Source organism: Pelmatolapia mariae, linkage group LG1 (assembly GCF_036321145.2).
Source record: "Pelmatolapia mariae isolate MD_Pm_ZW linkage group LG1, Pm_UMD_F_2, whole genome shotgun sequence".
In the NCBI taxonomy this organism is placed as follows: Eukaryota; Metazoa; Chordata; class Actinopteri; order Cichliformes; family Cichlidae; genus Pelmatolapia; species Pelmatolapia mariae.
The window spans coordinates 35,502,207-35,516,628 of NC_086227.1; the positions used below are offsets into that span (position 1 = coordinate 35,502,207).

Sequence of the window (14,422 nt, forward strand, 5' to 3'; positions counted from 1 at the left end):
AGAAAATGGCCTCATGCTTACTAAATGACCTTCCAACTCTCAATTTATTCCTTCTGCTGCCTCCATCTGCTCATTGTTCCATTCATTTCACCCGATTACTCTCATCTCACACCCTCTCTTCTTCTGTCCTCCTATTTTGAACACTTAAATCAACATTCATTTTCCTGCGAGGAGGAGTGACGCGGACTGGCAGGACTTTCATCTGAAAAGCTGCTATAAATACCCAGTTGAACGAGAAGAGATGGAGAGATGAGAGAGAAAAGAGAGGGGCGGAGGGGGAGTGGGACTTGAAATAGACTAGTTGTGGGCATTACAAATATTTGGTTAGATGAGAGCATCTGAGTAGAAAGAATTTACAGAGACAGCAACGCCCGATGCAGGTTGGACTTCAGAGCGCTGCTGAATCCAAAGCAAACGAGGAGGTTGGTGGTATTTCATAAAGTATGTGAACAAAAACAGCTACATGTGATCTGTCAAGGCTATCCTCTGAAACCTCGTACCTTTTACTCAAAAGAAGCAATTCAGACCAGAGTTGTGGGAGAATGGTTGTGTATAGGCCTATTGCCTAAGCATGATATAGAATTTACTAATCAAGCCACTGGCATTGTTATGCTAATCTTCTAAGGTTTGTGGTAGCTGAAAGAGATCTAAAAAATCTAAAAAGGCATCTAAAAAAATTCTCTAACCTTTCTTTCTCTCTCTTTATCCTGATCTGTTTTCATTAGTTGATAACGTCATTTGAAAAGTTAGCTGGAGCAGACTATACTATATTGGTAAAGTGTACTGCAATAATGCCCCTGGCCCAGTAGAGGATTACAAAGTTCAGGCTTCAGATGAGAGCGAAATGGAAAAAGGACGAGAGAACGGGAGACACCATCGCTTTTTGTGATTAGAGCTTTTGAGAAATAAGCCATTTGTAGATGAGGGTGAACGCAAAGAGTTAAGCCCAGCGGGACTTATTGATAATTATACAGAAAAATAGGGTTCAAATGTGTCTTTTGAAGCTCTTACCCAACGTCTTACTACTTCTGACAAACACAGCTATCAGTATGCATAGATAATCGCAGCCTTGACCTCTTCAGCTATCTTATCATCATCTCTGAGGCAGGATAATCCACAACAAACATGTCCTTCAATAAACACATACTCCTTACTCCCAGTGGTTGTGGTGGTTGCATTTTAGCGCATGCAGCAATGATTTTTAAAGACTAGGCTTATCAGTCACAACGTCCATAAGCTGAAGAACACACTCACCTTAGTCGCCTTCCTTCCAGCCTGTGCTCAGTAACACTTTTTCATTAAATTATGATGTCATACATTCTTTCAATATTAAATAGATTTGGTTAATGCTACAGTCACACCAGGGGAAAAAAAAAATGCAGAATGACATAGGTGCCTGCTTTTTATATATGAATATAACCAGAATACAACCAACTGCACGGCCCCGAGATTGAGCGTGCAACACTGTCAACCTCTGGATGACCAGTTTGCCATTGCACCACCTGAAATAGGTCACCACATGTGAATGCATTGAACATGTTAGAAGTGACCGTGCTCGAGGAAGAGAGTTGTTCTGGAAGTCTACCGTGAACAGGATTGCAGGTCTATTTCTGAATACCTTGTACACTGCAAATATATAATTTTCTGCCTTTGAGCACTAGGATGAAAACGTGTTGCCCAAATTAACTGCCTTTGTGAAAATGTAAATTAATAATTATACTTTAAAGAAATAAATGCTGCTATATTATCCCCCCGTCCCTTGTGGGTGACTGTTGCTTTTGTAAAAAAATTTTTTAAAATGTCATAATGGATAGTGCTGTACTGTCAGGCATATTACACCCCCCCCTCCCATCATGAGAATGTGTCATTTGCAAGTACACTAATTTCACAGTAAATTAATGAGTAAATTCATCCACCGTGTGGCGTCTTTAAGAAAAGAAAGAAAAATACATTTATAGTTTTGAAAGCTAAACAAATTTGCATAAGCCATTTAAGTATGCATCTTGAGTTATTAGGTTCCAATCAATTCAAATTTATGTTGGTGCTGGAATACTATAGTTAGTATAATCTCATCAAATGTAGGATGCTACACAACAAATTCAAATGTGGTTAATAAATGAAGCAAAATCTCATGAGAACTCAGAGGTTTCCATGAAATCTGTGAGTCTCATGATATTAATGTCAAGAAACCAGAGTAATCACTATGCAAAAAAGGTTTGTACATAGCTGCACTACATGCTGTAGGCTCCCCCTGGACCTGTGCATACTGACAGTTTATTCCTCTGCACTGATGGCTCATGAAGTGAATGATGGGAGTCAAACATTAGCTGGATTGGAGTTTGGGGACCTACTTGACAAATTTCCAAGGACCCTCTGCCAAGTGAGGATTAGCTTCATTCTCGCATGAAATTATTTTTTTCAAGACACGATCTTATACAAGGATCTTGGAGGAACTTGAAAATTATATCTACATATCTCACCCTCACACAAGTAGGTTTATTACAGAAAAAAACCTGCAAATATGCACACATATGAGGAGTTATTAAATGGAGCTCAGGTGTGCTTTGTTCCTACCTTCCACTTTTGTTTTGGAGGACTACCAGGGCATCAGGGAACCCATCCAGGTTGTAGTCCCCAAGGTGAAGGGCTGGGGGTTGACTCAAGTTATCTGGCACAAAGCCCCAGACGGTTTCTTTCCGCTTGAAATCTGAGAGAACTGGTATCCACTGCAAAAACAAGTCCCCCAACAGTTAGTCATCAATCACAGTCATACCAGTGATACGTTACTGGAAGCTTTAACAATAAAGAACAACAAGAATACAAAGATAAAAGTAAACAAATGAGCCTGGTAGAGAAAAAAAGTTAGTGCATATTTATCTTTCTCAAAGAAAACCGGAGATTATAACTCTTGAACAGTGGATGTTCAGAAATCTGATATATACTAAATAAATACAGTAATAAAAATCATGAATATGTAAAGTTGAATTTACATGAAAGAAACAAATTTTACATATTCTGTTAATCATACGTTGACTTGGTTAAATTACCTGTCTGGAGTGGTTGTTATATGAGTTTAACCTAATTTCTTGTGGAATCTTTTATTTGCATTTCAGGTATTATTTGTACTTTAACTGCATCACAAGTTACAGATCCCTTTGCCCGCACAGTGTATACACCTACACATTCATACGGTACGTATGCCAATGTAATGGAATTTTGACAGCAGTAACAAGCTTAAAAAAAAGGAAAAATGAAAGAAAGAAAGAAAGAAAGAAAGAAGCAATTTCAAGCTAATGACAAATGATTGCCTATTTTCAAATGCTTTTATCTCATCCAAATCAGCAGACTAAGAGCAATGGTTCAGGCAACTGACATTAATAGCAATTTTTCTTTTTTTTTTCAGTGCGATTAGAGCACTCCAATAATACTCAAACCTGATGGTCCAACAGTGGCTAGCTTTAAGAGCACCTTAACAACATTAAGTGTTTCAAAATGAGTTTCTTTGAAACTTTCAGCAGTAAAGTAAAAAAATAAAATAAAATAACATGACTTAAGTTTAATCCTAAATCTTCTCACCATGTAATAAATCATTCTCTTTCACCTGCCGGATCTTGAATAAAAACTAAGGCTGCAAAAATACTTGACAAACACTAAGTATTAGAGATGTGAAAAGGAACTTATACAACTCTAACTGGTAGCATTGCAATTTTTGCAACTCTGTAATGTTCAGTGTATTTTCCCAAATGATTTTTAGAATGATGAACAATGTGACTGAATAAAACAAAAGATACACAGAAATCAGCCTACATTTCACTTACATACTACATTGAAAACAAAACTGTCACCTATAGGGGAGTTTTAGAATCAGATGTTGTGCATGTGCTCACAGCCTGCAGTCTCGTTTCGATGCAATTTTCTTTACACGTTAAGAGAATAATGAAAGTAGGCCCCCCACCTTAGCAGCATAATTTTTGCAGTTCGAAAACTGACTCACATGACATGTTTGTCCTATTACTGTTCTCCATGTGCCTACAATGGAAAAAAATGCTATTGCTTTCCATGTTGCAACAGAAAGGTTTATTGTCCAAATATTCCTAAACAATTAATTTCAGCAAAGTTCTTACCATAATGGCCATAATGATCTCTCTGCTGTGATTAGTGCCATTACAGTGAGCTGTTAGACAATAGACTCCTGTGAATTAGTTAAAACTAAAGAGAATGAAGTGTTACACAAAGAAAAGGGGGAGACTATTATCAGCCCAAATGTTCACTTTTATAAACAGAGGTTTATGAGTAACATGTCTCATCAATCAGTGCATGTATTTGACATCAGATGGTCTACAGTTAGCATTAAACTTGGATTTGAGATACTTTGAGATGCCTCGTCCTGATCCCTGATAGGTATAATAAGGCACACCCAACAACCCACAGACCAGCCATCAATCCATTCATCAATCCTTTTACTGTAAGTTGTTGTAGTTTTACAGATATAAGGGGAGGGGGAAAAAAAAAACCTTTTCAAAACTGCACTAAACGGGCAGTTTGTATTAATTACATGTGCAGTTTCTAGAGAGGCATAAGAGGGGATGCTAGAGGTTTAAACTATTCATGAATGTTAAACATACACCAGGTGCAGGGGAGAGATCCACCAGAGATACATTCACCACAACTGCCACTAATGGCTCCTAATACAACCAGTATATCCGAAAAAGAAAACCATAGTCTATTTCCAATTAGTTTGAAATCCATCATGCAAATCGTAATCCACGTTTTCTCCAAACCAGCTGTGCACACTACATGATATAGAGGTAACACACTATTGCCTATTCGTAGGCGGGGTAGTGGGCTTAGGTCACGTTAATGATGTGACGCCTCAGTGGCTAAATGCAAAATGAGCATCGGCAATTTTCTTAGAGGGTCCCAGGTTGAAATATAATTTCTTTACTCTTCATTTTCAAAAACAAAGAAAATAAAGAATAGTCTTTGCCCCCCCCCCCGCTTCAAGATACTAACAGAAATCCCAGAAAGCATTTAGAAACATGACTAAAACACAGTTATTGGCTTCTCAATTCATATTAAAAAGCCAAACTGCAGAGCTTGTCTTATTCCCTTTGCTTAATTACTTTTGGTTTGACTCAGCAAATGTAAAGACACAAATTGCCATAACTGTGTCATTAAGTACCACAAAATAGTGTATCTGCATAATTTCAACCAATTACATTTGGTTAAAATTGGTCGCTTTGCCCCAATAAATGCTTAAATATTATTTAAATCATCATTTTGTTTTATTTGCAAGCCGATTAGAGATACTTAACCCCTTTAGCTTTTATCATGCAAAATATTTTTATTGTGAAGGTAGTTGCTTTTAATATCACGTTCAAGTTCTAATTTAGTTAAACATTACTGTTGTTTTCATAAATCATGCAAATAATGTGCTTTAATTCCCTAAGCGTACAAGCAGTAACTTGAACTGACTAAATGTAGGCAGAAGATTGTTGAGGTGACAGTAATTATACTCTTCTACATTCAGATGGAGCATTAAAAGCGAGAGCGTAAAAAAAGAAACTAAAATCTACGTTTCATCTTTTTCTGAAGATAACACCAAACTTGGAGCTTTAATGCAATGGTGCCCAAGTAAGCTATCATTAAATGACTGTTAAGTGATGTTGCGATCCAGCTTAAGAGGCTGACTGCCTGCCATATGGGCGTAAAGCTTGGCCATGATTACTGCCATCCAGAGTGGATGGAAGTGCCAGAGATGGCGGCAGTGCAGCGACTGGCAGAGAAAAGCGAACAGAGAGTAAGACCCACAGAGGCTCCTGCCAGCCTATTTGCGGCCAGTAAACACAATGCTAGACATGGATGGACATAATAGTACACTGTCCCACAAAATCATTCTCATTCGGACACATCCAGAGAGGTGGAACAATTATTCCCCTGTTAACGTAATGCCGGGGGCAAACATGTTAATTTCAGTTATTTACAGTTTTTCACTCAGGAAAGTCACCAATAAGACATCGGGTGGAAAGAAAAGAAATGGGAGAGAAACAAATGAAAAAGAAAGGAGTGAGGATGACAGGCGTACATATACTTTAGTTTGGATGAATATATGTAGGCCTTGATCTAAAATGACAGACTGTGCTTTAGATAATGACATATTACTGAAACTGGCACTGCTTTATAAATCCAAATGACATTTATTTTCAATCCAAAATCTCTCTCTTCCTCATTTATTGAATTTTTTAAAAAGCTATAAGATGTGGTGGTTTGAATTGTGTACAAGTTTTCCTGACTGATTGGGTTAGTAGATTTTCAGATGCTGATTACATCTTCAATCTTTGCCCTGTAGTCTGCCAGGTGAAGTAATTCACGGGTGAATTCTTTCCTCTTGAGTCCTTTGGTCCCTTCTGTGCTCAGTTCTGCTATGACATTCTCTCTCAGGACAGAGCAAGGCCTTTGCTGGCCGCCAGCCTTATCAGCACACCACTGTGCTGCTATAGGCCCTGAAGCAATCATTGTACTGTCTGTTGCTCCTTTCTGACGCTGATTAGAGGAAGTATGAGGAAAAGCATGGAGAATACAAACAGCTTCTACACAACACTGAAGAAAATGCAGACGTGTGCTGTGCATTGGGTTAAAGAGGTTAATCTGTAAGCATTATCGTTATGTGACAGTTGTTGATGGAACTAGCAAAGAAAATGATAAAAAAAATGATAAAATAAAGTCAAATAAAGTCTCATAAACAAAAGACACAAAAATGTTAAGATTAAAAATCTGCACTTACTTGTGTGTACACATACAAGCACTTGAATATGAGATAAATAGATGCTTAATGAAACAGGGGTCCAAGATGAAGCCTATCATATTAGTAATTTATTTAACTGAGTGAAATCAAATGCAAGAAATGCATTATCATTATGGTCTCTTATTACATCATTTCCTGAATAGAAAGCTAATTTGTGTCTCTCAAACATTACCTAATGACACAGACATGTAATGATCACATTGTGTGAACATATGGCAGAACAAAAGCAGATGATGAAAGACTTAATTGTGGTAAACTGGCAAATGAAGTCATAAAGCAAAAGTGGAAGTCATAAGTTAACTATTTTCCAAGCAAAAACACCAATTTATGGTGTTTGGACACGGCAAAAAGAGGCCGCATTTTCACTCTGTTTTGGTTTTATTGGCCAGCAGTACTGTGTAGGGAATCATGCAAGGCTCAGTGAGGATATTAAAGGTTTCTAGTCTACTTAAATAATTTTTATTTCAGAAGCTGGATGAATAGCCAACCTGACAGAGCAGCTTTTTGAATAAATCATGAAGCAGTTACTCCTTCCTTGTGGCTGCAGAAGTTTTGACATTTAATCACTAAATATAGCAGAGTATTTTAATAATGTCAAGTGTGTGTCTTTATAGATTAATCAGTGGCTCTACAGTGTCCAGTTAAACAGAGAGATACTAAGTCTAAATAACTTGGGCTCAGTTCAAATGTCGACATATTAACATTAAATTGAGTGTGAGTTTTGTGTGTGTGTCTGCATGCAAATGTGTTAAAGCACAAATCCAAATGACCAAGTTAATGGAGATAGAGACGATGATGGGATTTGTGTGTGAGAGGTAATCTGATACCTTTAATGGTAGTGAAGGGAAGGATCCCGCATACAAATGGCTTTTTTATGAACAGTGAGAAAACACCATGTTAAGACAGCTTATTGTGGTGTTGTGCATGCACACACATGCACAGTCACATGCAAAATGTGCATGTATGCAGAAAAGAATAAGAACTAGGAAGGGAACAAACACAGACCCAGACGCAAATTCGCTCTCCTGGCTTTGCTGATGACTAAAGTGAAAAAGCCGCGGCATGCTTGCAGACTCCCATTGATTCAACTTGGCGGAGAGAGCTCCCGCTTCATTAGGCCAAGAAATTAAAATGTGGGCGGCCTGCGGTGGAGGAGGGAGGTGGTGCGGGTTTATGGGGTGATGTGGGGAGGTGCAGTAACACTGACAGACAACAAGGCTGTCCAAGGCAAGAAAAAAAAAGGAAACAAAAATCCCAAAACAAAACTAAAAAAAAAAAAAAAGTGTAATAAAGCAGTGACTTTTATGCAGCCACTGATATAATGACTATAATGCTCAGCACACTAGAACTGGCATTAAAAGACGGCGTGGGACTGAACAGTACAGAAAAAATTAAATGTAATTGTGTATTAATGGCTTTGATTATGAGTCTACATGTATGTTATAGTAGTGTTCTAGTAAATGACTGTTTAATTTATTAGCACCAAATGGTATTTTGGAAGAAAGCAATAATGTCTATTTTTGGACCTTTTAAATAAAAGTTTGGTTTTCCTAGAAACCATAACATCAAAGAAAATACAACAGATGCTATATACAGAACATCCTGTAGTCTCAGATTAGTTACGCATTACAGCTAGGGAGAGGTTTTCTACTACCAATTGTAGCGGAAATCAGAAAGGGACACTATTTCTGTAGATGACATCTACATTGCCTGCCTATACAGTAGAACACCTCACACTGATACATCCTTTTTCAGTTTTTAAGGTTTTCTACCCCTTTTTTCTTGTCCAGAAAAAGGCAGTCAGAGTCAGAGCCAGAAACAGAGTGAGACCATATGTCTTTGTGTCAGCTGAGCAGGGTGGGGACCCTGGTACCTGCTGTCAGTGTCACCTCTTTGACCACTAACTGACCGGCTGACTGGGAAGACTGGAAGGAGGCTGTCTGACTCACACTGGCATCCCTTGCAATGTCTGGGCAGCAACAGTAGGCAGCTGGCTTGGCTTTTATGGTGGTGCTTTGTATGTTCTGGGTGTGTTGAAATGTGCTGACAGAATCCACAAAACACCATCAGTCACAACATTAATAGCACTGACAGGTGAAGTCACATTGTTGTAACAGCGCGAGGCATACACTGTCATTGTTGTAGCAACATTGTTAGTACAATGCTCTGATGGGAAACTTTAGATTCTGACTTTCATCAGGAATGTTCCTTCAACACATATCTCCCACCTAACCACCATCTAGCATGTAATACTCTTCAGATCACATCACAGTCAAATTGCTCATCCATGTAGATACAGTGGCACAAACTCAATCTAGAAAGGTGCAACCCTGAAACCACAGGATACACCAGAAGTCCAATGTGCATTCCTCAGTGGGTTACAGCTATTTGGTGGTATGAAGGAGACCTACATTATGCAAGTGTATTTTAATTAGCTGACTTGTTTCAAAGAGAAAGAAGTTTGCTGATGGATTAAAAACAACAAAGTACAAGATGAAAACAATTTAAGCTTTGTACAGGACAAATAAAGTATGACAACACTATTGCATGAGCATTACTTTGTGCAAGTGGGATGTCTTTCTATTTGTCGTCACTTTAACATAAACATTGAACAAAACCATTACAAAGACCTATGATCAGCATACTCCTCACGCTGTCAGTCTTTTATGTGCCGTCAACACAGTTCCTATCAGCTGAGGAGTGAATTTAACAAAATCTTTGAAGATGCCCTTTCCAATGTGGCATCAAGACATCAGTAACACCACCTTTAAGTCCAGCAAACTAGCAAATACTGCAGACTTGTTCTAGCACTTCTTCAATTGCTTTATCAGTAGTATTGGATTATAATGGATTATAAGTCCACAGACCACTGTTAGTAGGAAGGCACCACTGTTGATCAGGGGTCATTCTACAAGCCTTGCTCCAAACCAACAGTCTGGGCACAGAGATTTCTCCGCTGTAAAAGTTCTGTCCACCTGCCATTCCTCCAATGGCAGGTAGACAGAACCAGCTATTCACTTCCTATTTAATGTGTCTCAGATCTCATCGTGCACTCTTAATACGTGGCGATGGATGCTTTCAATTTAATACAGAGTGGTCATAAATGTTGTCAGCATTAGCTGACAAAAGAAAAAACAAAAGAAAAGCAAAAAGAAATCCCCACAACTAATCAATTCTCAAATGTTTCCTTCACCACAGAGTCAGGGGATGTGGCCTGTGGCCTTGACAGCTGCTACTTGAGGTCAGACACTCATTAATGCTCGGTGAAGAGTTGATATGAATGCTGTGCTCAGTGCCTATGTACCACCAAGGGTCTTTCACAACAGTGTTACAATTCTGTGTTTATTTGCAGTGATGCTATATACAGTCTATGTGACAACATATGATAGAACACTATTTACAGTTTTGTAAAAAAAACATCAAAGACAGGTATTGCTAATAATTATTTCTTCATTGAATTGTTTAAATTGTACTGCATACCCATTTATTTAATTATTATCTGTACTTTTTGGAGCATACTAAAGGAAGCCAGTATGATCCCATAGACCTCTATAAAATATCCCAGATAAACCTCAACTCTCATTTTTTAAAGAAAAACATAACCCATGTTGTGTGACTTTAGACATTAAAAAACACCATAATTTAAAAAAAAAAATTAAGTACAAGAATGTCAATAACAGTCACTGTAAAACATCTGTTATTTTTGAAAGGATCGTTCGTCTAATTTAATATTATGATTAGAAAAATCAATCTCTAAAGCAATTTCATCAATGCTTAAGCTATTTAGAACTAACTCTACACTATATCTCAACTCTGCCATTCATATTTTTTACTTTACTCAACTAGAAATGAGGCATGGTATTAAATGCTTACAGAAGCAGTACCATTGCCTAGGAAGTGCTCCCTCCTTGATCGTGTGCAGATTTCCTCTGACATTCAGGAGGCTGTTTTGTCATTTTGTTGTTTGGTTTGTGTTGCTACAATTCGTTTGATAGGTGTGGTACAAAATTAAACAGTTCTCTTTAGTAATAACCTATTGTGTTAAAGAATTTGGTAGGATTAAAGAGGGAAGGTCCAAAGTGCAATAGATGCAGTCAGTATGTGTGTCTGTAAAGACAGGGAATGAAGCAGAGAGAGTGTTGGAAGCCCCCTACGATTTCTTTCAATATGGTAAACTAAATGCCTGGAGCTGCTGCAGAGGTAGAGACAGAGCTGTGGCGGAGACTGCAGGAAGGAACACAAAAACTGCCGTTTGGAGATGAACCGTTGATACACACTAGTTTTACTCGGTGGGTTTCATCCCATCTCCTTTTTGCCAGTGTACATATCACTCATTTTCTCCATCATTATCGCCCCTTCCTTGTCTCACTAAATGGGCTGTTTCCCCTCAAGGTGGCAATAACAGGACAACAAAAATCTCTCTTTTACACTTTCTCTTTTTCTTTCAGCTCATTTTTCTTTACTTTACCTTTCCCACATCACCACAAATCCAACTCTTTCCTTTGATTTCCTTCTATGTTAATCCCTCCTTTAACGTTTTACGAATCCTTTTCCTCATTTCTAAACTTTTCTTCCTTCATCTCTTCAACCATTTTCCCAGGGGAGGCATCTGCTGACTGTGTGCTTAAAATGGCTGGGAAGCCACTCTAAAGGAGCAACCAGCCACACACATAATGTAGGATCAGGCATAATTATAGCTGGCAGAGTATTTGCACAGCAAATAATGATGAACTGATAAAAATCAATAGAGTCATGTAGATAAAAATACAAAATGTGTGTTGGCCTCTGTTAAAATAAGATATTATGTAGACTGCACATTACTACAGTTCCTTGAAAGCATACAGTTGCAAAGGTTTGGGCACCCATGGGCAAATTCTATATTTACTTAATCTGGAAAGTGAAAAGGATCAAGTACAACCCCTGAAGTGAATGCATATTAAATACAAAGGTTTTCTTCATATGTTAATGCACTGTTCCTTTGTACTAGATTATTTTTTTTAAACAAATGGTAACTATTAATACCCCTCTGCAGTACTTATGCCCAAAGTGATTTGAAAATGTTGTCAAGATGTTGCTATGTATACTTCATATGTTGATGTATCTGATGAGGTTGATCAGATTTCCTTCTGATTACTTTTCTTTATTTGCACATTATTATTGTGCAATAAAACAGTGCAGTCACAGCAAGGTATTGCTTTCCTGTTTTGCTGTCCTTTCACATCTTGTTTTGACTTCAGCAGCTCCCCTTAACTACCATTTTATTTTGACACGGCATAATTCCAAATTTCAAGTATCTTTTTATAGTCTTCCAATGCAATGTTGGCTTTGTAGGCATCAGATACCCTTGAGATACAGTTACTTCGTGTTCCAGCTGTGACATACTGCCACAGAAGTGCACGGCAACTCTAAACAACGCTTGTGATTCAATGGAGTTCGCCATAGACTTTCAGAAGGATCCCAGAAACAGCTCCTCTGTGCTATGATAAAACCTATCTACCCAATCTATTTTTGAGCAGAGTAAGACAGCAGGAAGTCAGTAACATAAGTTTCATAGACCATCCAGTCGATTTTTGAAATAAAACACCCTGGGCAGGTCCTGATGGTAATAAGCAAAAAGCAGAAAAAAGGCTTGCTACACAAGACTTGTTGTGGTTGGTGGTTGTGATTTTGAACCCAATAACTTTCATAGAGATGTCCGAGTTGCTTACTGGTAATACCAGGAGAGTTCTGATGTTAGTTAAATCAGCAGCCTTTTATACAATTTTGGAATATTAATTATATTGATGTTTCAGGAAAGACTCATTTTACAATCTGCTTACTGTAGGGATTGTATTTCTTTCTTTCGCCTTTAAAACTCAACAAAAAATGTAATTTCTAAGTGTTAATTAAATGTTTACTTATATGTATGAAAGCTTAAAGATATACTCGTTTTCTTGTCACTTCACTAAACCACTTCCACTCAAAGGAAGAATCCTTTGCCTGTCTCTTTTTTGACAGTGATTACTGTCTCTCAAGCAAATAGCAACACAGAAAACAACATGTGTTCACTTCATCCATCAGTGCAGATAAGTCCTTCTCACGCTACCTTCCCTCCTCTTTCTTCAACACTCCTTCTTTCACTTCCTCCTTCAATCTCTCCCCCCCCCCCCCCCCTTGTGGCTGACAGGCAAACAAAAGACGTCCATGTCCACAGGGAATGCGCATCAGTGTGTATCTGCATGTGTGTCTTTTGTGTGCACGTGTTTGTGGGGGTGGACACGCAAATAAGCCTGTAATATTTCTATTTTGGACTGGAAATGAAAGTGGAAGCTTGTTCTCTGGTGGCAGAGGAAGGAAGAAAAAGGAGTGAGGCCTCATGCCAAATGGTAGGATGCAACTGAAAAGAATAATTCAAGATGGTACGTAGGTGGTGTTGTGCGTTCATATGAGTGCAAAAACAAGCGTTAGTGAACATGTCTGTGCACATATAATAATTTCTGCATGGGTACATTTAATTGGATGGGACAGCATGTTTATGTGCATATCTTTTACTTCGATCTTGTATGGCTCCATAAACACAGTGACATGCAGTCCTTACGTCTTTCTAAGCAAGAGAGCCTCCTGCAGAGAGCCACGTGGGTAATGCATTCCTGAAATAGACTACCATTGTACGGGTAAACACTGCTCTGCTTTGCAGCAGAGTGATTGGCAACGTTAACTTCACTCAGCGTTGCTCATATGTAAAAACACTTCAAATAATCTTCTTAAAAGCAACCTCTTTGGGTTATTACCTTAAGTAGTGTTACACAGATATTCAAGATGTCAGGGGGGGTTAGAGTGAATTTTTGTTTCACTCTAGATGACAATTAAGTGATTATCTAACAGTTACATTTTTAACTAATTAACTAATTGGTTGATTGAGTAATATTTTCCAGTTAAATGGTATCAGAAATATATATCACTTTAAAACTACAGAGTACTATTTTTTTTTATGTTAAGCATTCAACAAAGTTAATGCTTATTTTCTCTAGTTCAATAAATTACTTTTGATTTTCTTTAAATTTCACTTGAAGTCATATACAATATTTGCAAATGTTTTGGGCACCTCATAAATATATATTTTTTAAATCAATCATGCAGTATCATCATGGTGGGGTCGGATCTGCCCCCCAATTCATTTTGGAACAATTATATTTTTAATGACATCAAAAACAGCTGCAAGAACAAATTCAAACAAAAGTGTCTAAATCCACAGAAGAAAGGTGGTAGGTTATCCGGCATGTGCTGGCTGGGCAATAAAATCTTAAAATTGCAATAATTATATTTCTGGTGATATATAAAAAACAAAAAAATTAGTTTAACATTTTTAGGACTAAGTAAATTAGCGCCTTTAATCATCCCACTTTTTTATGTGTTATCAGTGAGCAACAGTCACTGATAACACACAAAAGATTATCTATCAAAACAAGGGATCAGCAGCATTATATTGGGTTAGCATTAACCCAGAATTATATCCAGTTAAATGTGAGCACCATAGTAGCCTAGGAAATTTTAAGTACCATAAGTGCTTAACACTTTAACAATACCAATCACTAAAGAAAATTCACCCAGTAAAGCTGCAGAATATTGTCGCATAAT

The 14,422-nt window shown here is 37.8% G+C and overlaps 1 protein-coding gene across 1 annotated transcript in view; it reads right to left on the reverse strand.

The window, feature by feature from the left end:
- Nucleotides 1-14,422, reverse strand: part of itfg1 (integrin alpha FG-GAP repeat containing 1) — a 145,828-nt gene that overhangs the window by 82,863 nt on the left and 48,543 nt on the right. The window contains exon 10 of the mRNA XM_063480179.1: nucleotides 2,575-2,726. Within this exon, the coding sequence (XP_063336249.1) occupies nucleotides 2,575-2,726 (152 nt within the window). The remainder of the gene's footprint in view (nucleotides 1-2,574; nucleotides 2,727-14,422) is intronic.